The sequence below is a fragment of the Balaenoptera physalus genome (assembly GCF_965194825.1).
Source record: "Balaenoptera physalus genome assembly, chromosome: 1".
Classification (NCBI taxonomy): domain Eukaryota; kingdom Metazoa; phylum Chordata; class Mammalia; order Artiodactyla; family Balaenopteridae; genus Balaenoptera; species Balaenoptera physalus.
The window spans coordinates 79,386,430-79,413,894 of NC_138882.1; the positions used below are offsets into that span (position 1 = coordinate 79,386,430).

The window sequence follows — 27,465 nt, forward strand, 5'->3', positions numbered from 1 at the left end:
CAGCTCCAAGCAATGTGTAGCCTGGGACAGCTATACCACACATTATCAAAGAAAAGGTACCACTCTGTTAAGCACTGGCAAATCTGCTAAGTTTGCGTGTCTAGTGGATTGCGATCACTTGGTACATTCCCTAATTCCTCCCTGGATAAGATGCGCTTGTGGGAGCACAGGCGGTTCTCTCTACATCACTGAGTGGGGCCTGCTCCCCTCTTGACTTCCCCGCTCAAACACGCCTCCTCCCATGTGCTCTCCCTGTGCCCAGAGACGCCCCGCCTTGCAACCCTCCCCTTACTCACTTGAGTGGGCACATTCGCAGGGCCACGTCCATGCCTGGAGTGTAGGACAGAAAAGCAGCCAGGAACGTCTCCTCCAGGATCCCAAATATTAGGATCTTGTTTCTGAGAGGAAATGTTTAAGGGTGTGTTGGAGGTCGGGAGGGAGAGTTAGGGGTGCAGTTTGGGAGAGTGTTGGGGCCGGTGGGCGGTGCTCACGTCATGCCCTGCTGGAAGACAGAGTTTCTGCGGGTCTTGCAGATAATGAGGTCAGCCCACTGCACAACCACGATGCTGACAAAGAAGGCCGTTTGGCATGTGAACTCCAACACCTTGCGCTGCTCGTAGGTCTGGGGGAGGGTGGGCAGAGGGGAGCCGTCAGTGTCAGGAGGGATTCAAATATGCCTCAAAGGCTTCTTCCTTCTCCTGCCTCCCCGGACCCCAAGGCTGAGATAGGTCCCCTATTTAGATTCCTGCAGCCCTTCACATGTATCTCTGTCTTAGCACTTTCCATGTTGTAATTGTGAGTTGTTTATATGTTTGCCTTCCCTGACTGAGAGCCCCTCAAGGGCAAGCACCTTGTCTTATTTATCTCCGTGTCTCCTCTCCCCATGCTTCGTTCAGTGAGTGGCAGGTACTATGGCTCAATAAATATTTACTAAGAAGAAGGGTGGTGTAAGAAAAGAAGGTGGACTTCAAGTGGAAAACAGGGTCAGAGGAAATAGGTAAGGAAGATGGGGCCAGAGGGGAATCTGCATGCAGAGGGGAAAGGGATACCCGAAGAGTGGTACCAGATGGGAGGCATTCACTCATCCATGTGTTCATTCTTTCATTCACATTTTACACAGGAGGAACTTAGAGTCCGGTGGGGAAGATAAATATGCTATGTCAGCACAGTAGGTAGGTTACGAGAGGGAGATCACAGAGGGCTATGGAAACACAGGAGAGGAGTGTCTAAATTAGACTGGAGAAAAAGCCCATTTAAAAAAAAATAAAACAGCATGTTTATAAATAACTTGTAGATCAAATAAAGAATTTGAAAATATGTAGGACTAAACAATAATGAGATAGTACAGACAGAACCTCATGGGATGTGGTCAATGTTGTACTTGGAGGGAAATATAGAGCCCTAAACAATTAGAAAACAAAGGCTGGAAATCGATGAGCCAAGCATTGAATTTAGAATGAGACCTGTCAGCACATTTCTGTGCATCAGATCATACCACCACTATCCCCTGCAGCCAGCTACCAAAACTGAGCCACTCCCAATATCACTTGAAAATTTTAGCTCCTGACTCACCATCACTCTAACTACTTTGTCCTCGGTTTTGGAGATTTAAATATACATGTTGATGATCCTTCCCATACCATGGTCTCACAGTCTTGATCTTCTCCTCCAACTGTATCCTCTACTCCCCACCCGGCTGCTTACTTCCATGGTTAAACTCCAGACATTGTCTTTTCCAATAGCCACAATTTTTCTGTGATTTTAATTTCAAGCACCTCTTTTCTCTCTGATCACTGTCTTTATCTTTCCATCTCACCCACACTAGTATCCCAATTCCAACACTTCTTGGACTTGGACTTAAAATCCATGGACCCAATATGTTATATATTTGGCTATTATCTTTCTCCCCTCCCACTCTGTGCCCCTAACTAGAATATAAGCTCCATGAGAGCAGTAACTTGGCCATTTTTGTTCACTACTATATTCCAGGGACAAAACAGTACCTGGTGCATAGAAGATGCTTAACAAATACTTGCTGAATGAATGAATGAAAGAATGGTGATCAATGGAATTACTGCTAGAGGTATTTAGAAGATAAGGAGCTATCTAGCAGTATGTAGGGTACTCCCTGGGTGGGCAGCTCTATATTCGATTATCTGAAGATTACAGCAGTGGAAGAGGCAGAGACCTTGCCTTTATGGCATTTATTCCGCAGGGCAATTGTTCTCAACTCGTTTTGCAATATCTCAAGACGTTGTTGATGTAATTTGAGGTTAATTCAAGTTAATTATCTTTAATTTATTGTAAATAAACATGTGTCAAGCTTCATCTTGGTAGCAGGGAGATGGTATCAAGATATAAAACTAACAAGGGGCTTGATCTGAGGACTGAGGAGATGTTGACAAGGTACATAGCAATGAAGACTCTGGGCATCTTTGGACCCTGGAGCAGTGTTGGTAGCTGGGAACATTGACATCTGTTGGCCTCATGAGGCTCAGACAGTGGAAGCCTACTGTGTATGAGGGCCAATGTTCCAACAGCCCCGATTTTAACATACTTTTGAGAGACCTGCAGTTAGCTTGGTTTGGAGACATCATGGTGAAGTGGGAAAGTGCCAGGCAGGAATCAGTCCAGATTTCTAGTCCAACTGTTATAGAGATTCATTGTGGGACTTTAAGCAAGTCACTAAATCTTTCCAGTAGACCATAATGACCTTTGTAGACTGTGTGAACTCTATGGTCCTATGATTCTAGCAAAAATTGGCGTCACATCTCCCACTGTCTTAGAAATTGAGATGGGAGTGTTCACAGATGCAAACAAGCATATTCACTAAAATTCTTAAACAAATATTGTTGGTTGGAGGGCTTTGGTTTGGACCTTATTCATTTTGGGTGTTAGGAATGACTAATACAGAGACGCATCCTCTAAGTTTAAAAAGTTTAGAAGAACAAGGAAGAGATATACAAAGAAAATACATTTTCAGATTTAAAGTCATACTCTTTGACTACCCTTGGAAAAAGAGCATAACAGGAGAAAGTGGACCCAGCACTCATTTCTGGGACAATGATGATTAGAACCTGGAAAACCAGAAATCAGCCCCAAAAAGTTGATTGACAAAGTAGACTTCCAGGTCCAAGGAAGCCAAAAAGACCCAGGAAGATAAGGACAGACAACAGACAGTAGGAATTAACAGAAATGAAGTCATCGTAAACAAAGAGAAGAATATTTGCTGATGTGATTGGAGATTGAGGACAAATGTTAGAAAGCTCCTGTAGGACTGGAGATGATGATCATCTCTGTCTGCCTGGTGCCTCCATTCTCCTACTCTGCAAAAACTTGCTAAACTCACTCTTCCTCATTACTTCTTCACTCTTACTGGTCACAATCTACTACCCTACCTTTTACTCACCCACTGTTGTCCATAGCTGTCCTCCAGGTCATTGAGGTATTGATTTTCCCAGCTGATGCGGATGCCCAGCAGATCAGTAGGTTTAAAACCATTCTCAGCCAAGATCACAAAGTAGGTGAAGAATCCTGCCAGAGCCTGGATCATCCCTGTGAGTGATAGAGTCACAGGTCAGGGGATCCTGATTCAGAGAAGGATCTCAAAAGGCAGATCATGGAAGGGGTGGTGCCTGGGGCTTGCTTCTAGCAGGGTTGATGTGTGTCTGAGCTGTATTGCTGAAGAGTCATGCCATTAATGATCTGATCCCACCATCTCTATAGGACTTGCCTCCAAACTCTGACATTTCTTTCTAAGCTGTAATCTAGAGTCATCTTTAAATCATATAAGCTTAAAACTGGAAAGGACCTTAGATGGGATTTATTCCCTCTCCCTACTGAGTGAGTGCTGGGCTCCTCCCTGTCCATTCTCTCTGACACCAGGACACTCATCAAGTCCTCTCCTCCCCTCGCATCTCTCCCATCTGCCCCTTGCCTCTCCCTTGGTCAAAACCTCCACCCCCTCATGCCTGGACCACGGCTATGGCTGACGTTAATGTTTACCTACTGACCACAGATCTGTGCACTGTGTAGGTACCAGTGGACATTGATTCTTACAACAATTCTGCACTATCATTTACATTTCGTAAGTGGGAAAACTGAAGCACGAAAAAGACTCAGTCATTGTCCAGGATCATACAGGTCTTGAAATTGGGATTCAAACATAGGTATGGCTCCTAAATCTGTGCTTTTTTTCTATGTGTTTCCATCTCTAGATATTTGGATTGTCTCCTCTGTCCCCATCTCTTTCCTGTACCCCTATCGTATCTAGCAACTCAAGAACAAAGACCTCTAATGGCTCTCAAATGTCTTTCAAGGCTGGCCCCGCTATAAATGCTGCCTGTGTCCACAGCCTCATTTTCCACTACTTCTTTATCAGGAATAAGTGCTCCACCAAACTGGTTTATTCACTCTTCAACAATCAGGTATCCTCTGGTCCCCCACACTGGACTATCCATTTACTAGTCTAAGCCCTATCTTCCAGCACCAAGTTTAAGTCCTGTTTCCTCCATAGGGCCTCTCCAACTGTCCTCAAGATTGGTGAGTCCTCTTGCTTTGTACTCCTGCAGTATGTCCTATCTATACTCATTTGGCACTTGGAGAACAACTTGCCGTCATTTTATGTGTTTTTGCTCCTTTTTGACTAGACTCTTAAGTCAAGGGCAGATCAGAGATCAATGTTTTTTTGTGTCCCAGGGCCCAGCACAGTTTGTTGTTAAGAAAATATCTCCCTGACTTCCAAACCAAGATTGGTCCAGTGGCCACGCCGGTGCAGCCGCTCCCCGCTCCCTTCACCCCTCATTCCTCTGGCCGCACCAATCTGTCCGTAGACCATGCCAGTGAGACGGTCATTCACCAGCTTATCAGTCTTTGGATTCCGTGAAGCCCTCTTCATGAGGTCACTTTCAGCTGACTCATAAGCCAAGGAGATAGCAGGGACCTGGAGGATGGAGGGTGGAAGTGACAGGGAACACACAGTTCAGAAGGAAACTCAGAAGTAACTCGAGCTCTGCCCCTCTCCCTGGACATAGATTTTTCCTACTCCTCAGTCCGTTTCACAGGAGTTCCACGAGCTGGATCCCAGCTTAGTCCTCACCATGTCAGTGCCCAGGTCAATGCAGAGGATGGTTATGGTGCCCAGAGGCAGGGGGATACCGAGGATGATGAAGAGCAGGAAGGGGGTGATCTCGGGGATGTTTCTGGTCAGGGTGTAGGCGATGGATTTCTTCAGGTTGTCAAAGATCAGGCGGCCTGGGAAGGATGGTCAACCTTCTGTGAGGAGCACAGAGAGTTCACATCTCCCACAAAGAAGCTCCTGGACAGAGAGACCACTACAAAGCAGTGTCGAGGTCCATGAAAGGGTCCGAAGGTCTCAGGCCTTGGCAGCCCCAGTATTGTTTCTAAATTGTGTGACTATTAATTAAAGCCGTGATTTATTAACGTGCCATATCTGTATACTCTTTGTTCTTGGGTTCAACATGGCTACTATCATCTGATCTCTGAAAATTAAGCAGGGTGGGGCCTGTTAATACTTAGAGATGTCTGAGAATGCCAATATAAAAGCCATTAGAAGATTAAGGCTGATTCACAGTAACATGGATGGACCTAGAGGTTATCATACTAAGTGAAGTAAGTCAGACAGAGAAAGACAAATATCATATGGTATTGCTTATATGTGGAGTCTAAAATATGACACAAATAAACTTATTTACAAAACAGAAACAGACTCACAGACATAGAAAACAAATTTAGGGTTACCAAAGGGGAAAAGGGGGAGGCAGGGAAGAGATAAATTAGGAGTTTGGGATTAGCAGATACAAACTACTGTATGTAAAATAGAAAAACAACAAGGTCCTACTGTATAGCAGAGAAAACTATATTCAATATCTTGTAATATACTATAATGTGAAAAGAATATGAAAAAGAATATATATGTATATATATGTGTATACATATATATGTATGTATCTATCTATCTGTATCTGAATCACTTTGTTATACACCAGAAACCAACACAACATTGTAAATCAACTATACTTCAATTTAAATAAAGTCTGAAGTGGAAAGAGCCTGGGCTTGGGTTCCAATTCTATTTTCTGCCATAACTAGCTTGTGATCTTGGGCACCCCTCACCTTCATTCCTCCTGCCTTGCAAGATGGCTTGAGTCCTTCCCTGACAACCTTTTCTAATATTGTCATCCCTCCCTCCACTCCCTGCTTTACTTATTTTTTTCCATTGCACTTGTCTTCTTTTATTATACTGTTCAGTTTACTTTATTGTCTGTCTGTCTCCACTGGAAATTAAGTTACACAAGGGCAGGGATGTGTGTTTTTATTCCCAATTGTAGTATCCCCAGCATCAAGAATAGTGCCTGGTACATAGTTGATACTCAGAAAGTTTATTGAACTGAGTGGATATAAAATACTGAGGATCATACAAGGTCTCAATACTGAGGATCATACAAGGTCTAAATAAATTGTTAACTATTACTATTATGTGGATTGTCATAGATTTTAATAACATAGCTCCAGGCAGAAATCAGAAATCAGGGAGCCTGGGAAGCAGAATTCTGGGGTTCTCCTGTACGCCAATGGGTATTGTCTCTGGGAAAGAGGGGGCTTAATTTAGCTCATGCAATCAATTTATAGATCAGACTCCAGCTGATCTTGATATGTCAACATCATTCAGACCACAGGTTGCTAGAAAGTCCTCCTGAGGTTGTGGAGTACAGAGTAGTCTCACGGTATAGCTACACCCTGAAACTTACTGTAGACCCACTTGAATCCCCATGAGAGAAGAAAAACAATGCTATGTTGCACTAGAGCCCCACTCTCCCTAGAAAATCTGGACTTTCCTCCTATCTCATAAGGGCTCCAGATAGTGATGTTCTAAGTACCAGCTGAATCTAATTTGCAAAATTTTGACTTACAGTGATTTCTCCCAGTCTGTACAGGAGGTTGGAGGATGGGCAAAGGGAATGAGAATAATGTATACTGACTCTCACCTGAGTCTGAGGGCCAAGTCCCTACCCTGGGCACCCTGCTTCCTCACCCTCCTCCATTCCTGTGACGATGGAGGCAAAGTTGTCGTCCAGCAGGATCATGTCGGCTGCCTGCTTAGACACATCAGAGCCAGCGATGCCCACGGCAATGCCGATGTCTGCCTTCTTCAGCGCGGGGGAGTCGTTCACCCCGTCCCCTGTCACTGCCACAATGGCTCCCTGGGTGAAGCACAGAGGGAGTGAAATAATTATTGTGTCAGATTCAGGACCCATCCCAAAGATCAGTTTGATTCCATCATCCCTTGTTTCTTTATGTAATCATGCTTGGTTTAGGCCTCTTGGCCCTTTCTTCTCCTGCACCTCCTGAGATAGCAAAACTCACAGGGAGCCCCCAGATGGATGCCTGTCTCAGAGGTTCATGATGGGATGCTCTCTGGAGCCTCCTCTAGCCCAGCCCACACATTCCTATGCTTGGTTTGGGACTGGGCTGTGCCACGTGATTCCCTCCAGATTCTCCAAGCCTCCTTGGTCTCCCTTACCAGCCTCTGACATCCCTCTACAATGATGAGCTTCTGCTGGGGGGAGGTCCGAGCAAACACGATCTCAGTGTGGTTTTGGAGGATCTCATCAAGCTGCTCTGAGTTCATATTTTTTAGTTCTGAGCCATGCACCACAATGGCTTTGACATCCCTGAGGGAGAGGAATTTCAAAAGGCTAGTTCAGAGTGTTGAGAATTCACCAGGTGTCCTGGTGCCCTCTAAGCCATCTTTGCTATAACCTTGTTTCTCCTTTCAACCCCATCTCCTCACTTGTCCCCAGCCACGCACTGTCCCCAGATTGGCACATTGCATTCCTTCCCTCCTCTCCCACCTCCTCCTCCCTCTTCTCTACCTCCTTCTTTGTCCCACCTTCATCAGAAAACCCACTGACATAGTTGCTTGGTCATTTTCCTATTATGATTTACTTTGCAGTAAGTAAACTCTGCACATCCTACCTATAGAAAGAACCTCCGAAAATGTTAGTGGGTGGGGCAGGCTAAGGATGGAGGGAAAAAATGGCAGATCTGAGTTCTTTCAGTGATCTCACCTGGCATTGACCTGGCTGACAGGGATCTTGAGCCGGGCAGCAATGTCCTCTGCTCTCTCGGTGCCTTCTGAGATGATGCCCACACCCTTGGCAATGGCCTTGGCTGTAATGGGATGATCCCCTGTTACCATAATCACCTGGGTTGGAAGGGGAGGGAAAAGGAGCAGAATCATCTTCAGGGAGGTCCCGGGTCCTTCACTTCTCTCTCTAAGAACTAACAGATCACTGCTATCATTCCACAGGGGTTTAAGTAGCTCATTCCCAAGAACTTGTGCTGTCAATCAAAAATCTTGCTACGGTGGCTTCAACCCATGGGAGTGGGTCAGGGCCATCGGACCATAAAACATAGGACAATTTGAGCTCTAGTTTTCCCAGGAATAAATCAGGGATTTGGGTGTATTTACTGTATTCAGAATTTCATTTAATTGCTCCAGAAGCTATTCTGCCTCTTTAAGCTCAAAGACAGAAACACCTACCTGCAGAACAGTGGTAATAAAGGATCGTCTGGAATAATCCATCTGCCTAGCAAAATTTCATCTAGGCCCAGGTGCATTTCGGTCCTCAGTCTACCTCTCTTCTTCCCACTGCCTCCTCGTGCCCCTGGGTTCCAGCCCTTTTCTGGATACCTGGGGCCAGCCCTAGTCCTGTCCCTTTCCTCCCCAAGGATCAGATGCTCGTGCTCTGTGCTCTTCTAGCCTTCTGTTCTTTTAGTCCTTCTCACATCTCTGTGTGATGGCTTGTCTGTCTCTCTCCCCTGCTGGAGAGAGTGGGGCTGTGCCTATGATTCCTTGTTAAGTTTCCAGACCTAGCGTAATTCCTAGCACATAGTAATCCATCAACAAGCAATTACAGAATGAAGGAAGGATTGCTTCCTGGGAACCACTGCCCATGGTTCCCAAGTGCCCTCCAAGCACATAATTCTCAGGCTCTGGTGGGAGGGAGAAGGGAACTATCTGACTGTGGCTGAACTAAGAGCAGAGGTCCTGGAAAGGTCAGTCTGCTTACTTCCAGAGCGTGGAAATAAGCCTTGAAGGAGTTTTCCCATGAGCCCTCCTCATTCCACACTGGCACAGCGGGCTTGCTGGAAGGAGTGCTAACTAAGCTGGGATTACCAGAGACTCAGGAAAGGTGTGCTGTGAGCAGTTACCCACACCACTGGTTTCAAGTGCCCTGGCTTGGTTGTGGGGCACTGGGGCCTCACCAAGCTCGGTCTGTGGGGCACGAGGTAACTGGTGAGGATCTTAGAGGGAACTGCACAGAAGATTAGAAGACTCCAGAGGTGGTTCAGATTGAGCCCTCAGTGATGCCTTTCCAGGCTTACAGTGCCCTGAACGTTTCCTACTGGTTCACCAATAATGACCTGTAGGACATGTGTGGTAGCTAGCCCAGCTTGACCGCTCAGATGGGCCGATCTACAGTAGTTTCTGGAAGTATCACCTCCATGCCAGGCCGGAGAAATAAAAACAAAGTCAGTCACCCCAAGAGTGAGTTCCTAGGACACAATTTCACAGAACATTGAGATGCATACATACAATAGAAGCGCAGTTCTACAAAGAATGGCTCCCTTTGAAGTAAAGAGCATCTAGTAGTTTCTGGAATTTGTCAAGTACTAAAGGAATTTCATTTCCAACTTCTCGGTGCTGACTGTACCTCTGGTGTTCCCACGCAGTCTTGCCAGCTGCCCTCTTGCTCCCTTGGACTCTCTTCCCCCAGATCAGACCCATCTGAGAGAAACGTTCCAGTGTTGGTGACCATTCTGTAGGCCCTCACGGCTCAGCTGCAGTTCTTAGAGGGGGCTGCGTTCATAGCAGGGGCCAAGTATCTTCGTCCTACTAAGGGCCTCAGGTAGTGGCAAATAGGATGGCATCATTTTATTTTAGTTTTAGTTTTTTTTTTTTTTTGACCACTCCAGGCAGCATGTGGGCTCTTAGTTCCCCAAACAGGGATCAAACCCGCGCCCCCTGCACTAGAAGGGTGGTCTTAACCATTGGACTGCCAAGGAAGTCCCTTATTTTAGTTTTTTTTTTTTTTAATTTCCTGTGGAGATTTTATTGAAATCATATCAAATTTATAGATTACTTGAGGAAAGATTGACAATTTTGCAATACAGTTTAAGAGTAAAGTTTAAGGGACTACTCTTTGTTGTGGTACGTGGGCTTCTTATTGTGGTGGCTTCTCTTGTTGCAGAGCATGGGCTCTAGGTGCACGGGCTTCAGTAGTTGCAGTGCGTGGGCTCAGTAGTTGTGGCACGCAGGCTCTAGAGTGCAGGCTCAGCAGATGTGGCACATGCGTTTAGTTGCTCCATGGCATGTGGGATCTTCCCGGACCAAGGCTTGAACCCGTGTCCCCTGCATTGGCAGGCGGATTGTTAACTGCTGCGCCACCAGGGAAGTCCTATTATAGTTTTTTAAAATTAAGTTTATTCCAAAAGGTCTGAACACGTGGCTCTGAGAAATACCAGTCCCACAGTCAATTGTAAAAACTTTGCCAGCCTCTTTCAGCAGCCTCATCATATCCATCAGCTTGGCATCAACACCATGTTGGAGTTGACCTTGGAAGGGTCTCCCCTATGGGACAACCCCCTGTATAACCATTACATTTTGTCCTCCTTGAAGGATTGCCTCATGTGTACGTCTTACAGTTCCCTAGAGGGAAAAGGGGGTGATTCAAAATTCCTCACCAAGTCTGCCAAATTTCTGTCAGCTTCAGGTCCAGAAGAAGTAAGAAATTAAAATGTAAACCTGTGCCCAGAACAAGGACTGGCCCAGAAAGCACCAGGCCTCCTGCTTCAGGTGTCAGCTCCAGGCCAGCCGGAATCCTCCTCCCCCGTTACCTATCACAGCTCACTCTGCCTCAGGCAGTGACCGTGTCCTGCTCTGGCAGGCCACCTGGTTCAAATCACCTCTTTGTCTCCTGGTTGGGCCTCCCCTCCACAGTAGGCACAATTGTAATTCTCCTTCTTGCTAAAGGGATCCATAAATTCCCAGATGAGATAAATTTTAGGCTGTGTTATTATGTGCACAGCAATAACACAATGCACAATAATAACCACAATGTTATTCCTCATGCTGGCAGCCCACCTCAAAGCTGAGAAAATGCAAATGAACCCCTTCTCCATTTACCTCCCACAGTATGTATGACGTGGTAGCTTATAGAACCACGGAGGAGTATCAAGATATGTGTTATCCTATGCAGACGTATTATAATAATGCTGTCTCCGCAAAGAACTGTACCACCCCAAACATCTTGTAGTAATTAGGGAAATCACTCAGAATAATTTCCTATATCCATTTCTTGGTTCCCACTGTAGTGACCAATCATTGTACTTAGTGTAGCCCAGGCTGCCCCGAGACAAACTGCCAACAGTCAAAGGTCAAGATGAAGCCATCTCTAACAGACAGCATCCAGTTCTCCTTAAATACATCTAGCCCCACCCCCTCCAACCTGCCCTCCCAGATATTCCCAGAATATCAAGTATGAGCAGGGAAGGTGACAATACCTAATCTATGAAGATGTATAGGAGTCTTAGAATTTGAAATGTGGGATACAGAACATCTCAGAATTAGAGGAATTTTACTGCTGCTACCCCATGAAGTCCAAAGCCCACTCTGATTAAAGAGGAATTCCCATCTCTGGGTTTGTTCTGCAGCTGTGTTTTACTCTTGGACCACTTCGTTTTGGTTTCTAGCTTTTACTCCTGGACGTACACCTGTTAGGGCAGCTGCTCACCCTGAAGTCAGATCCGTTGAGGGCCCCCAGCTCTCAATCTCTCATTCTCACTAGTGCCTGCTCCAGGCCCCCAGCCCTCTTGGCCTCACCCTTTTTACAACCCATCCAGCAGTACATTTATATGACACCTTCTACCACTTTGCTACTCCTAGTGTGGCCTGCAGACCAGCAGCAATGGCATCAGCTGGGAGCGTGTTACAAATGCAGAATCTTGGGGTGTCCTAGTCCTACTGAATTAGGATTTGCATTCCAACAAAACCCCCAGGTGATTCACATGCACATTAGTTTGAGAAGCATTGTCCTAGGGTGATGGTTCTCAAATTTGTCTGCACATCAGAATCTCTAGGAAAGTTTTAAAAAATACAGATGCCTGGGTCCCACCCTGAGCGTTTCTAATTGAATGGGTCTGGAGTATGGCCAAGGCATCAGATCTTTAAAGCTCCCCTGGTGATCCCATTTTATTTTTTAATTTTATTGAGGTATAGTTGATCTACAATGTTGTGTTCGTCCCCTGGTGATTCTAATGTTCAATGCAAGGCAGGATTCTAACTACAGAGGACACTTATTATTAAGTTCTCTCTTGAGACTGCAACTCACAAGCTCAGGAAGCAGAAATCAGTTCAGTTAAATGAAGAACCTACTCTGTCCAAGGTTTTCTACTGTTGATCCAGTTTATGACAAGTGAGGGGCATCTGGGATGCTCCAGTGTTTACCTTAATCCCGACACTCCGACACTTGCCCACAGCATCAGGCACTGCAGCTCGGGGAGGGTCAATCATGGAGATGAGCCCCACAAAACAAAGGTTATCCATGGGAAAATTGATTTCATCGGTGTTAAACTTGAATCCCTTGGAGTAAGTGTTCGGCAGATTCAAGAAGCAGAACCCTGGAGAGAGACAGAAGAAAGGACCGACCAGTCGTCATTCCACTGTCTATGTCTCTATCCTGCTTGCCCCAACCTCCTAGATTTTTCACCCCACAAATAATGACTGTTTTGATGCCACTCTTCAAAGGCTTCTCCCACAGCCCCCTCACCTAGCACGTGTTCCCCCAGACCTCCCAGTTCCAAGTAGGCATTCTGGAAGGCTTCCTTCATTTCATCATCCATTGGGTACTCCTGCCCTTTCAGAAGGTAAGTAGAGCAAAACTCCAAGATCCTCTCAGGCGCCCCCTTCAGCATCAGTACGTGGGTCTGGGAGCCGTCCTCCCGAAGGTGGATGGACATCTAGGGAGAGGAGAGGAACAGGAGGAGAGAGCGAGAGTTGGGGCAAAAAAGCAAGGGTAAGGTTTTTGAGGGTAAAGCCGACAGGCAAGCTGTGTCATACCTCCATTTCCTTTGTCCCCTGAACCAGCGCAGCCCCCCTCCCTCCAGCCAAATCTGACCTTTGGTTGAGCCCACCCCTCCTCCCTTGCAGGAACCCCCAGCCTGGTATTATTTGTACAGGAATCTGTTATCTTCTCAGCCAGACTGGAAGTTAACGGCAGCCCAGGCACTCTCCCATCCCTGCTTCCTCTCTACCTGGGTGGCTAGAAGCAGAAGTCATGGGGCCACAGAGACAGCAGAGTAGACAGGAAAGACAACTTAGAGTCAAACACCTGTGCTCTAGGGCCAGCAGGAATGCTTTCTTAGCTTTATGACCTCAGGTCAGTCCACTTAACCTCTCCAAACCTTAGCTCCTTTGATAAAATGTAAAAGGTTCTGCGTTGCCCACTTCATTGGGTTTTTATAAAAGAAAGTATTTGTAAAGGATATATTGAAAAACACTGACAGTTCTTTACCATGGTTGTTTGAGCCTGAAGGATGGGATTAGGACGAATAGTAATAACAACACTTATTGAGCACTTACTATGTGCCAGCCACTGTTCCAAGTGCTTTACATGAATTGTCATTTAATCCTCTCAGCTACTACCCTGTAGTAGTACTATCAATTTCTTTATTTTATAGATGACAAAACTAAGGTTAAGCTGTGATCAGAATCACACAGCTAGAAAGTAGAGGCTGTCAAGGAAAGAACCCAAATAGACTCACTTTAGAACACACTCTCTTAACCAACCTATGCTCTAAGTTCTTTGTTAACTCTGTCATCACATATTTAGTGATGAAGTCCACTTAAAATTTATGATTGTTGTTTTGTTTTTATTAATACTGTCTTTTATTTTTTCCCAAAAGAATAAAGTTATCTATTCACTTTGAGTTACCAAACCCTTTAGGCATTCTGACTTGTTTAGTTTGACACTGAACTGTGGTTGCCTCTTATATTTTTATGTTCATTTTTGGGACTGATGAATAAACTGTTTTCCAAGTGTTGCCAGTAGAATTTGTATAATCACATCTTTAATAATTTTGTTTATATGTTGAATGTACTGTTATTTTGTGTTTATGAATTTGTTTTTTTACCAATAAACAGAACACGTCTCAAAACCAAAAGAAAAAAAAAAAAGAATATATCGAAAACTGTGAAGCACAATGCAAAAATTGGTTAGCCATTCTAGCCCCCTGTCTCCTGGAAACACGGCACGGCCCCTGAGAGGGGCTTGACGGTGCAAGTTGGGGGTCCCTGTGGCTCAGCTGGGGAGGGGAGGGCGTAGTCAGGAAGGGAACCTGAGGAGACAACTTGAGGACAGAGAAATAAGATCAGTTTCATTTTTCATTTTCCTGTGATCTCTGATCTGGGAAAAGGAACTGTCTCTGGGTTTCCTCTTATGATTGACAGGAAATTCCTGCTACGTAGCCTGTTGGGTAACAAAATCAGCACATTGAGAGGAATTGAGCCTGTGGTACCAAAGGGACCAGATTGTACTGGCCCAAGGAGAAGCCGGGTGGGAAACCTGGGTGTAAAATGTGGTTAAAACGGCTTCTTTGGAAACTTTCCCAAAACTGTTATATTCAAAATATGCTTAAGCAGTTAAGAGGGAAAACATTAACTCATGTAAGCAGAAATCTGTAAAAAAAATTAAAAAAAATTTTCTGAGCACTTAAAACCTATTTGTTGACTATTTATTGGAGATTATCAGAGATGACAGCAAGACCTGCTTAAGCTAGTAATTTGGACACAGAAACATCACATCTTGATAGAAAATTACAGGTGAAAAAGATGGGAGAAATCTGGAAATATCAGAACAGAGAAATTTCTTCCTTTCATTTTGATCTCAGAGACGGAAAGAGACCAGGCCTTGCAAACTACCGCCAGGCTAAGATGTCCCTTGCAGACTGGAGCCTCTGACTGCCCCAAGAACAAGCTGATTAAGGCAGGTTGCTCTTGGGTACGGAGCAAAAGGAAGCAGAGGGGTTTTCTTGGCCCCCTAAGCAAGCCCCGCCAGAGCTGGGTAGCTTGCAGGCTGGCCGAGCACATTTGGTGCAGAGGAGGATTTTGCTGTTTGAACTTGATATTCAATAGCTCAGAAAAGGCACTAACGTTGTCATTTTGGGGAAAGGTTGCTATTTTGTTGAACATCCCATCAAATATCATGGGTATGTTTTACTTTTATTTTGAATCTTGTGGAAGGAGAGGTACCTAATTCTTTCCAGTCGAAGGCTTTAATTGGGCCCTGCCAAGCACAAAATTCCTGTCTGGTTAGTGAGGTCACTAAACGTCAGGAAAAAGTGGAAATAAGTTGGCAGTTTGGGCCTAGGGGACCTATCTTATTACACTGACGAAAAGTCAGATGAGACAAAAAACTATGAATCTGTTTCTTTAACTTTTACTCGTTCAGCATTCAGGGTGAAAATATAGGTAATTTGGTTTAAAAAGATCTATATAGCTTTTGTTATTATGGCTTTTTTTAGTTACAAAAATTGTTTTTTCTTGTGACGAAAACTTTTAAGATCTATTCTCTTAAGCAACTTTCAAATATAAAAGTATGGACCGCCTCATGAATTTGCCTGTCATGCGGGGGCCATGCTGATCTTCTCTGTATTGTTCTAGTTTTAGTGTATGTGCTGCTGAAGTGAGCACCATTATGTGTTTTTTAAGACACAAAACCAAGGCTTCCCTGGTGGTGCAGTGGTTGAGAATCTGCCTGCCAATGCAGGGGACACGGGTTCGAGCCCTGGTCTGGGAAGATCCCACGTGCCGCGGAGCAACTAGGCCCGTGAGACACAATTGCTGAGCCTGCGCGTCTGGAGCCTGTGCTCCACAACAAGAGAGGCCACGATAGTGAGAGGCCCGTGCACCGCGATGAAGAGTGGCCCCCACTTGCCACAACTAGAGAAAGCCCTTGCACAGAAACGAAGACCCAACACAGCTATAAATAAATAAATAAATAAAATTAAAAAAAAAAAAAAAAGACACAAAACCAAAACTGACTTTTGGGAGTTGAATTTCTTCTCTGTTACCCACACATGCTGTCTGACCTTTACGGTAGTGCATGAATTTGGAGAATTCCACTACCCTAAGTAAATCATGATTGTCCCGTACGAGTCAAAGCTTAGCTGCTAGAGCTCCCATCATGGTGATGCCACCGTTCCCTCCTTTCCACACTTTCCTCAGTGTGCCAGGGTTCTTACATGGGAGGGAAGTACTGGGTTTCTTGTCCCTCACATGGATTTTACTGTTAGGGCCACCACTGTCCCTCCCTCAGCATTTCTCCTCCCCTTGTCCGTCCTCCCTGGATCATGGACAAAATGGCCCTGGGAAAACAGCTTCGCAAACACTCTGGAAAGCCCTGACCGCCTACCTGACGGCAGCTGCTAGAACTGCAGGCATGGAATGAAAAGAAATATTTGATGACTAGTGAGATAAGATGCCTCAGGGAAGTGGCCGGCAAATCCAACATATTCTGCAGCAGCACATTTCACAGTTGCCACAGAGACGCCTCTAACGTGACTTTCCCCAGCTAGCCTTTAACGTGACTTTCCCCAGCCAGGCTTTGCTGCCTATGGACATTTCAGAGAGCACTTTATGACTTGCTCTCTGCACAAGTGGCGTAGCCTCAAGTCTGCTTACGACTGAATGCCTCTTCCTTTATCATCTATGCCTGCATTTACCTGTTTGCCACTTTCCCTTAAGGTGAACCTTCCTCCTAACTGGGGTGCTGATTATCCACCGTATCTGTTCTATAGCTCAGACATAAAGGCAAAGGCAAAGCTCCCGTTTCCCCAGATGACAAGCCCATCCCCCACTGCTATTTTCCTACCTTTGTCGGTTCTGTACCTGGTACTTGTTGGTAGAATTAAAGGGAATGTCTGCCACCTTGGGGCTTTTCTCTCTCATCTCCTTCACAGAGCTGTAAGACTGCTCGATGAACTTGAGGAGGGCTGACTCAGAAGCATCCCCTGCTGTTGCCCGCTGCAGGGATGGGGTTGGTATAATGAGCCCGAGAGGCAAGGCACCTGGGCTTGCCGGTGGTGTCAAGGAGAGGAACAGAATGGGGAAGGGTGCTGGGGGCATCACCGAGGGCCAGAAAAGAGATATTGAGGGGAGAGGGCAGGTTATACCCTGGACACTGAGGTACCCTTTACTCCCTTGGGCCTGACACCTTAGCTATGGGAAGGTACTCCTGATTAACCTTAAAATCAGCCCGGTTGCAGAGGCTAGCGATTCAGGCCAGGATGCACCAGGTATCAGAGCCCTTGGCAAATGAATTCCCTAGGGAGAGAGAACAGAACAGTGAGCAGGGATAGGAGAGCTTAAAGCAGGAGTTTATTCACACCCCTTCTGCGCCCAGATGCTACTCAGAGACAACATTCCATCTCCTCCACGCCCCCCTGCTCTCCTCTCACTTTGCAGCTACCTTCTTGCTGTCTGGACTCACCACGCCCTCTCAGCTACTCATCACATTCCCCACATCCTTCCACTCTCCGACCGCCAACGCCACTAGTCACCAGTCTGTTCTTCGCTGGTGTCGGCCTCATAGATGGTCCTGTCGAACCACAGGTGGGCGACGGTCATGCGGTTCTGGGTGAGGGTGCCCGTCTTGTCGGAGCAGATGGTGGAGGTGGAGCCCAGTGTCTCCACCGCCTCCAGGTTCTTCACCAGGCAGTTCTTCCGAGCCATGCACTTGGCTGTCAGGGTCAGACACACCTAAGGCCGTGAACAGGGGAGAGGGGACACGGAGAGGAGAGCTCGGCTGCTCACAGCACTTTGTGTTTTTGGAAATCTGATCGTTTTTACTGCTCTTTTAATTTTTTATATTTATTTCCCTTTTGTTACCACCTAGTCTTTAGAAACCCCATCTGTGGCTATGGGAAAGGAAATTAGGAAAGTGATTTCGGTTTGTACTTTATGGCAGAGTTTCAAAAAAAGAGTGCTTTCCTTTACCAGGGTATCATAGAGAATGATCTCCTATTCCTCCTGGAATATTCCTCTCCCCCTCGATCCTTTCATCTTTTCTATTCTGCAGCCTCTTCTCCACTCAAGTTCAAGCCACACTTCTTTCTCAAGTCCAGTCTTTCCAGGGACCTCGGTGAGAGCTAACCTTTGATTGTGGCATAAGTTGCTCTGTGTGGAGGAGGGTTGTACCAGTAGTTTAAAAAAGGAATGGGGAGGAGAGAATGATGAAACTGAGAAGGACTGTTGCAGCGCTGAAAATGACTTGAGAAGTCACTTAAACCAAAAGATTTTTGTTGACCATAAATCCAGTGAAAGTCAGGTGTGGGGCAAGGTTATTTTAAAAACGAATGAATTCTTAGGCTGCGGTTATGTACAGAATTCTAATCATGGAGTTATTATTTATTTACACAATATCATGAGTACTAATGTTTTTGTGCTAGTCCAACCACACCCTGGGTATTATTCTCATTTCCATTTTAAGAAGGGTATTGATAAAAGAGAGCATACCCCAAACAGGTGATCCGCAAGACAAGGGGTCTGAAGATTGTGTCACAGGAAGAAGGGCTAAGGGAAAAGGGATTATATGACCTCTCCCCTGGAGAGTTTGAGGGGACATAATGGCTACTGTCAAAGATCTAAAGGGTAGGTTTGTAGAAGAGAGAGAATTGACTTATTTTGTATTTCTTCAGATGGGAGAACTGGGACCAAACAGGGAATCATATGTCTGCCCAACATAATGAAATCTAACTAGAGCAATCCAACAATGAAATGAGGTCAGATAAAAAGGGGTGGGCTTCCCATGACTAGAAATCATCATCATCGCCTACAGATTTTATACAGGATATTTGGCATTGGTTGAAAGGTTGAATTTACATGGGCTTGGAAGTCCTTTCCAGTAAGATTCTATAATCCTAAATTAATCTTCTTCTATGAACCGATGAATAAATTGAGGCCCGGAGTGCAGTGAGTTGGCCAGGTTCTCCAGCCAGTACACCCAGGACTGGAACTCACTCCCGGTGATTGATAATGTATGCTTTCTGCATCGTAACTCACTTCTTTTCTCATTAAAGAGAGAAGGCACCAGAATATAGGGGTGAAGGAAGTCAGTGTAATTTGGGAGCTCAATGATTTGACATCTTGTATACGCATCAGAGTATTCTGCACTGGAGAGTTTCAGCCACGAAAGAGGTACTAGTGATTTCATTCCTTTGGGGTTGTTTGTCTGCCCTGGGGCCACACTCCACCCTAGCTACTCACAGTGCCGGTGGCCAGCAGCCCCTCAGGCACGTTGGCCACACTGATGCCAATAAGAAAAATAACAGCCTCCAGCCAGGAGTAGCCCAAGATAAGCGAGAGGCCAAAGAAAGTGACACCGAGGAAGACGGCCACTGCTGTGATCAGATGGATGAAGTGTTCGATCTCCGCAGCAATGGGGGTCTGGCCCACTGCCAGGCCGGAGGTCAGCGAGGCAATTCAGCCCATCACCGTGGAGTCCCCTGTGGCAATCACGAGGCCCCGGGCTGTCCCTGTGGATGAAGGGGGAAGTCTGAATTGGAAAGGCTGTTGGGTTTGGTTCCTACAAAGAGAAAACTGTCAACAGTCAAAAACAAGGTGGAAACTCAAGGTCCTCTGAGAGGTTATAATGTTCTACTGTCTTTACATTTCGTTTATGCAAGTGAAGGTCTCCTCATCTGAAAAATCTCTGAAGATGTTTCACAGTTCTCCAGAGATACCCAATTTTATTGCCTAATTGCCTTCACTGTCAAGAAGGTCTTTGTTACACTTAATCTAAATCTCTTCCATTGCCTATACGTTTCTTATTTTGTCCTCAGCAGCTGAAGAGCTTCTCGAGCCCCAGGAATAGTGGTTACCCTTCTGCTAGAATCCTATGTTCCAATATCTCCCCGTCCTCTAACGCAGGGCTACTCAATTTGCCGCCCCCATCCCCAGGAGACATCTGGCAAGGTCTGGAGGCATTTTTGGTTGTCACGACTGAGGTTGCTACTGGCACCTAGTGGGCAGAGAGCAGGGGTGCTGCCAGGCATCCTGCAACTCCCAGGACAGCCCTCCTCTCCTGCTACCACGAAGAACAACACGGCACAATTGTCAGTAGTGTCGAAGTTGAGAAACTCTGCTCTGACCGAGCCTCTTCCCTGTTTTGCTGGCTGGAGCCAGTCTGCCCCCTGCTGGGTGGCACAGGCCATAACACGGCCCCTGAATCAGAAGGGGAACTTGACACACCCAGGATGTAGGACACTCGTGTAGCTTGAAATGAGGGGCCCCACAAGGTTCTTTGCTCAAAATAATTCTACCTGCTTTACCATAATGGCTGAAATTCCTACCATTAAAGTTACAGTCAGAATCACCCAGAAAAGCAACATATTATAGAAATAGCACTTATTTTCAAATCAGAAGGACTCAGGGCTAGAAGTTCAACTTCCAATGTACTAGCTGTTCACCCTGGGGCAAGTTACTTAAACTCTCTGAGACTCAGGTTTCCTCATCTTTAAAATGGGATAAAAGCATCTACAAAGCTGTGAGAATTAAATGTTTTTAAAAGAGCCTAGAACAGGGTTGGGCACATAGTAGGCACTCAAATATTTGTTTCTTTCTTTTCTCCATTTAGATGAATTTAAGGTCTCCAGAAGGATGGCTAGAAAATCACACATATGCCTTGCAAGGTAGCTCTAATCTGGCAGCTCCCACGAACATCATAGCATGGAGCGGCTAGTCCATTTTCAAGGTCACCTTCAGCATTATGAGTCTGAGAGCAGGTTCTGCTCCGACCGACAGCAGACGAGTGAGGTCACTGCTATGTGAAGAGTGGTTCTGGAATGCCTCACAGTATAAGGCACTCTGCAGGTGAGCAGGAAGATCCTACAATAATTGAGAGGTGCTGAGAGGGTTTATTTTGTCAGGGGGTAGGGGTGGTTAGGGTATGGTGTCACTTATAGTCATTTTGTGCCATGGTTTAATCTAGTTCTTCATTTTTCTTCCTTCTGCTATGGTTTCCCCATGCTTGGAGAGACAGGATTTAATAACTAATCCCAATGTGTCTAGGGAGGGGGAAGGTTGATGTCAACTTTGGGGAAGGTTAAGAAGGCCAAGCCTCCCATATTCCAGGCTAGACTGACTTCTTCCTATGCCTTCTATATAATGCCAGAGAAATAGCTTACCATCTCCCCCCTACCCCCCGTGAAGATGCATGAGAACCCAAAGAGAGATGTTTGTACCAGCAGCCCCGTCAAGGGCCACAGTGATGAAAGCAGAGAGGCAAGGGCCTAGGACAAAGGTTAAAGTGACGCTACCTGTTCGCAGATTGCACAGGGGTTCCTCAGTTTAAGAGTCAAGAGCTCCTTCAACCTAGCGCCACCCTCTTGGTCACGTCTTGGGTCCCTCTAGTCTCCTATTAAAGCCTTCTCTATTCTAGTCAGATCGCTGTTTCTTAGATGGAATTCCATCATCCACTTTCCCTGTTATTTGAAGCATATAATTTGTTGATGAAAAGCCTACTTTGGAAGGACAAATCTGAGCAAATTTCTTCCTAAAATTTAATAATAGGAATCTCATGTTTTTGGGGGAAGCTTGCTAACTTGCATCTTTCTGTTCAATCAAGTTAAAAAAAATTTTTTTTAATATATATTTTATTTTCTAGTTGGATTCTTCTTCAGTCTTAATGGTACTCTACTCCTTTAAGCTATTTCCAAATTAAATAATTTTATTACTAGAGGGGTCATTAGCAAGCTTTATTCCAGGGGAGGGTCTGTGGAAAGAGCATGGGCTTTGGAGACAGACCTACATTAGAATCCTTGATCTCCCTTTTTTCTGTTGAGTTGTGCTCTTGGGTGCTGCATTTAATTTCTTTGAACCTTGGTCTTCCATGTGTAAAATAGGAATAATATCTGTTGTATAGTCTTGTTAGAATCAGAGATTTCTGTGGCACTTGACACATACTAGGCATTCAATTAAAGAATAGCTATTTCTTAGACACCCAAACATTTATTCTTAAGCATAAATGATGGTTTTCATGTGTGTTCCAGAGAGTTTTGCAGGCCTTCTTAAGCAGAAAGGATGAAGGAGAGATTGACATAATGATATTGAGCCCATTGGTACCACTTTGGCCAGAGCTGCCTCCCAGTTCAAGGATGCCCTAGATTCTAGGAACAAAGCCAAAGGTGTGAGTGGCACCTCTGCTAACTCAGATTTCCAATGCCAGTACCCTCTCTTGGGACAGTGAGAAGTTAGGGCTTACTTCAGGAGAAGAGTGACCTAGCAGAGCTGAATAATTTTCCTCCCTTCTGTGTTATTTTCAGCTCATAGAGCATAGTCCATTCACTAGATAGAATAAAAATAGCTACAATTATAGGGCACTTACAGTGTGTTATGTCTTGCGTTAAGCATTTTATTATGTATTATCTCCTTTAACCCACATAAAAATCTATGGAGTAGTGACTTTTAGTATCATCAGTGTACAAATGTGGAAATGATGGCTTTGACCTTTCATCAAAGTTTGTATAGCTCATGAGGGATGAAGAACGTAGACTATTTACTGGCTGTTACCTTCCCTTCTGCCTTTAGAAGATAGAAAGGTCTGGAAATCTTTGTTTCAATCTTTGCTTTTGAATCTAGGTTACTTATGATGCGATATTCACCTTCCACACAGTTGGTGGAGAAGAAGCAGATATTTTGGGTCTCCAGAGGGTTCTCATTGGTGAAATCAGAGGAGCGGGATTGGGGCTCTGACTCTCCTGTCAAGGATGAGTTGTCCACCTGGGATGGGAGAGAGGACAGGTCATGGGAAAAAAGCACCAGCATCATCATTATTGACATGCAGAGAGAAGCATAAACTTACACACCACTGTAACCTCAAATCTGCACTTGTGACTTCTCAAGGTTCTGAACAATAAGATCATATTTTTTTGAACTGAGTCCAGGTCACTGCAGTGCTCTAAGACCATACTTGGCCCCCTTCCATAGCGTTTCACATCCCCTCACCTTACATCCTTGTGAAGAGATAAGCCAGATGTCAGCAGGGATCCGGTCTCCCCCCTTCACTTCTACCAGGTCTCCTACCACCAGGTCTTGTACAGGGATCTGAATCTTCTCTCCGCCTCGGATTACCAGAGCTTGCTGTGGGAAGATAGTGTAGGGTCATTTCCAAAGCTTTTTGCTCCCCTCATCCAGTTCCTGGTCTCTTTCCCTCTGATTCTCCTTTCTTACACTGTCACCACATCATTCTCAAAGGTCTCTTGGGTAGATTGCAAATTCTTACCATCACTGTCTACAGGGCCCTTTGATGCTCCTCTCACTAAACTATGAGGTCTATCTTTCCACTCCTACACTTGGGCTTGGCTGTATGGCTTGCTTTGGCCCATAGGACATTAGCAAATGTAGTGCAAGCAGGCGCATAGAAAGTGCTTGCACACTGGGGCTTGCCCTCTGCCACCATATTGAATGTGCTCAAGCTACCCTCCTGGAGGGAGAAAGATGATAAGGAGAGAGGCCCCAGCTGTCCATGACATCTCAGCTGAGGCCCCAGACAATGGAATGAAGTCTTCCAAGGCCACCCAGCACCAGCCAAGTTCAGCCCAGATCAGAAGAACAGCCCAGCCACAGAATTGTGAGAAATACTATGTTCATTGTTTTGAGCCACTATGTTTCGGGGTGGCTTGTTTAGCAGCAAAAACTGATAGTCTCCAAACTCCTACTTCATTCTACCAAAACGTTTCCCACTGAACTCCTACCCAGGGAAGGAATTAAGATATGTTGACACCAAAGGGAGAAGAAGCTCCTGGGCTATAATGCTAGAACATGATCGTGTCATTGGGAAACTTTGGAGCCTATCCCTTTCCAAGTTTTCAAGCCCTGTGCCTAGGAACCCTCTTCTACTGTCATATTATTTCCAGGTTCTTTAGAAAAGTTTTATTTGAAAAAAATCTAAACTTTCAAAAGAGTTGCAAGAATAAAAATTGTACCAAGAACAGCCATATAACATGTACCCAGATTCATCTGTTAGCATTTTACCCCATTTGGTTCGTCATTTGTTCCCTGTCTCTATATATGTGTGTATGTAAATACTTTTTTTCCTGAACTATTTGAGGGCAAGTTACACACATCATGATCTTTTATTGCACATACTTCAATGTGCATTTCCCAAGAATTAGGATACTAAATAACCATAATACAGTTATCAAATTCAGTAAATTTCACATTGACACAATATTTTCACCTGCTGTCTGCATTCCAGTTTTGTCAATTGACCCAATATATCCTTTACAGCATTATTTTCTGCTCCAGCACAGGATTTGGTCTAGGGTCAGATATTACATTTAGCTCTCATGTCTCTTTAGCCTCCTTCAATCTGGATCACTTCCATCGCTGTTCTTTGTCTTTAAGGCCATCCACATTTGAAGAATCCACCCTCCCTTGGCCCCCACCACCCCTTTTGGAATAGAATCCCAAAAGATTTGGGGTTTCAGATTATGCTCATTAGATTCAGATCATGCATTCCAGACCAGACCACTTCATGGATGTTATTGTGTTTTTCTCAGGGTACTTTTAAGGCCTGATAGAGTAAAACCTAAGTGAATGTCACTCTCATTACCAGCCTCACTCAGTTCACTCACCGTAGGAAATAATTCTTCAGGGGACATACAAATCATGTATTTGGCTACATTCTACACATCCTCCCACTCTATCCTTCCACATGAATCCTACCTGAGGTACCATGGTCTTAAAAGATTCCATGATCTTGGAGCTCTTGGCCTCCTGGTAATAGGAGAAGCAGCCGGTGATGATGACCACGACGGTTAGTACAATGCCGAGGTACAGCTGGGGGTTGGGAAACAAAGGGCTCATCAGTAGGTCCTTTTCTTCCTCTTCATCCTCAGAAAGTCAGCTTGCAAGGGTAACAGCCGTTTTTCCAGGTGGAAGAAACCATGGGACTCGGTGGGAGAGCACAGGGGCTGAGAAGAGTCTGAGACAGGCCCGGTTCTCTGGGCTTCCTTGTGAAGGAACCCGGAGCTACAGTGAGGGGCCAGCAAAATCCCAGGCCCGAGGAAGCCTATATCTTCCTCTCCAGGAAGGCTATTCATGGGGTCGAGTGTGGCTATTGAGGGAGATGGAGAGGAAGGATAGGAAGAGATTAAAATTCTATGAAAGAGAATGGACAGCAAAGTGCTTTGATGACCAGCTGGGAAGATAATCAAAGGACAGCAAGTTTCTGGGGGGAACGTTATATCTCAGGGAGCTGAATCAGGAGCTATCTAGATAAGAGGGAAACCAGGAAGGACCAAAGCTTCCTTAGAAAATCCTGGGAGTATAGGGATTTGGGTCAGAGGACTTCAGGAGTGCTAGGTTGCTGAGCAGAAGAGTTTCAAGGGCTAAGCAGACACTGGGCTTGGCAGTAGTAGTTGAACAGACTTACATTATCTTTGGTAGGGTCTTCATGGAAATATAACTGGATGCCATAGGCCACGAAGCAGAGACTGGCACCAGTCCACAGTAGGAGGGAAACGCCGCCAAACAGTTGTTTACAGAACTTAACCCACCCTGGAGTGGTAGTGGGTGGGCTAAGTGCATTGGGTCCATCTCGAGCCAGGATTTCCTGTGCCTCTTCAGGGCTATGGCCCTGTGTGGAAAAGAAATAGGAATGGATGGAGAACCATGAAAAGAAAAGCAACTGTAACAAAGGAAAACCTGGCTTCAAAACTCAGCTCTGCCATTTATTGCGCTAGGAAAAGTCTAGAGACCAGTGAAGTTCTCTGAAGGTCATCCTGGAAGTTCTTCCTACATAAGTGGGATTCTAAAATTTGCATTATAGAAGGATCTCATTTAGTCTCCTTACATAGGAAGAATTTTTAGTTTATGGGTTGACTCACAAATCTTTTGAACACCTATCTTGGGCCTGGTACTGTGGTAGGGTACCAAAGCGAGTAAGAATGATCCCTACCCTTATGGAGCTCCAGCTCTAATGAGGAGATACATATAAACGATTTATAATATAATGTGCCAGGCTAATGGAATGATGAGATATGATACATAATGTTGATAACATATGGACCTCCACACTTTGACTCTTTAACTTAGAAATAGGAAAAAAATACCAACTAAATCCAACATGAATGTGTAGATCCTCGCTCTAGCCTTGTGCATAAGCTTGTGTGCTTTTTCCTCTTAGTGAAAATGAGAGTAGAACCTACCAGAGGACAGTAAAAAAAAAAAAACCAAAACGCTCCTTAATTCCCATCAGTCACTCCCCAACCTCCCCCGGAAAAACATGCAATTTTAATAAAAACCGGACCAGTCTCCCATGCTCCTCCTTGGTTACCAGATGGTCATCCCAAGCCCCTCCAATGAAGAAATTCTAGAGCTAAGTGGAACTTTGAGGGCTTTTATTTAAGTTTATTTGTGGTCATTGTATTAGTGGTTATAGTAGCAGCAGCAGCAGTAATAGTGATAATAGCAGTAATAAATGATTTTGCTGTTGAACCAGCAGTTCTCAAAGTGTGGTCTGCGGACCCATGGGGTCCTGAGACCCTTTCAGGTGGGGTCCACAAGGTCAAACAATTTTCAAAATAATACTAAATTGTTTGTCTTTTTCACTCTCATTCTCTTAAGTATACTGTAGAATTTTCCCAAGGCTACAGGGCACATGATAGCACAATAGAGTTAATGCTGAAAATATATGAGAATCTAGCTGTCTTCTATTAAAAAACTAGACATCAAAGAGATTTGCAAAAATGTAAAATGCCACTAATTTTTTTTTTGTTTTGAAAAACATAGTTATTTGTCGTAAAAATATTATCTGTACTAATATATAATGGTTGTTTATAAATGAGTTAGGAAATACTTTTTAATTTTCTCAATTTTAATTTCTAATATGATAAATATAAGTACATGTAATCCACATAAGCAAAAGCTCTTTGGGGTCCTTGATGGGTCCCGAGGACAGAGGTTTGAGAAGTGCCGCCCTAACCCATCTCCATTCTCTCATCTGATCCTGAACTCTCTTTGGGTAGTTACCATTTCATCTTTTTCTGAGTGTGTGTCCTTGGCTGGGAGCAGGTTAAGGGTAAGAGCATTGACCTTGAATTTAGGGGTTAGATTTCTAGCCCTGCTTTTGTCCTGGCAGCCTCAAGGTCGGGAATGGAGACCCTCTGCCTCCCTCAGGGAGTTCCTTCACTCACCTTGGTTAGGTCCACAGAATATTTGGTGCTCAGCTCGTCCAAGGTTAATTTGTGATCATCCTGAGGGGACAGTAGAGTCATTGAGGGACAGGGGGTGACGCATCATTTCTAGGGGAAACATTTTGGGGAAGAGAGGTGGCACTGGCCTGTGTGATCAGTTTTCAAGGTGAGATGTTAGAAGCCTGA

General features: G+C 45.0%; 1 protein-coding gene across 1 annotated transcript in view; it reads right to left on the minus strand.

The window, feature by feature from the left end:
* The window catches only part of ATP1A4 (ATPase Na+/K+ transporting subunit alpha 4), a 36,025-nt gene that overhangs the window by 2,164 nt on the left and 6,396 nt on the right, over positions 1–27,465 (minus strand). The window contains 21 exon segments of the mRNA XM_082415793.1: positions 297–398; positions 492–622; positions 3,410–3,555; positions 4,819–4,942; positions 5,099–5,253; positions 7,055–7,223; positions 7,544–7,694; positions 8,091–8,227; positions 12,533–12,705; positions 12,855–13,044; positions 16,973–17,107; positions 17,298–17,360; positions 17,364–17,407; positions 17,644–17,842; positions 19,349–19,564; positions 19,568–19,617; positions 22,744–22,861; positions 23,087–23,221; positions 24,809–24,922; positions 25,518–25,721; positions 27,280–27,339. Of these exon segments, the coding sequence (XP_082271919.1) occupies positions 297–398; positions 492–622; positions 3,410–3,555; positions 4,819–4,942; positions 5,099–5,253; positions 7,055–7,223; positions 7,544–7,694; positions 8,091–8,227; positions 12,533–12,705; positions 12,855–13,044; positions 16,973–17,107; positions 17,298–17,360; positions 17,364–17,407; positions 17,644–17,842; positions 19,349–19,564; positions 19,568–19,617; positions 22,744–22,861; positions 23,087–23,221; positions 24,809–24,922; positions 25,518–25,721; positions 27,280–27,339 (2,816 nt within the window).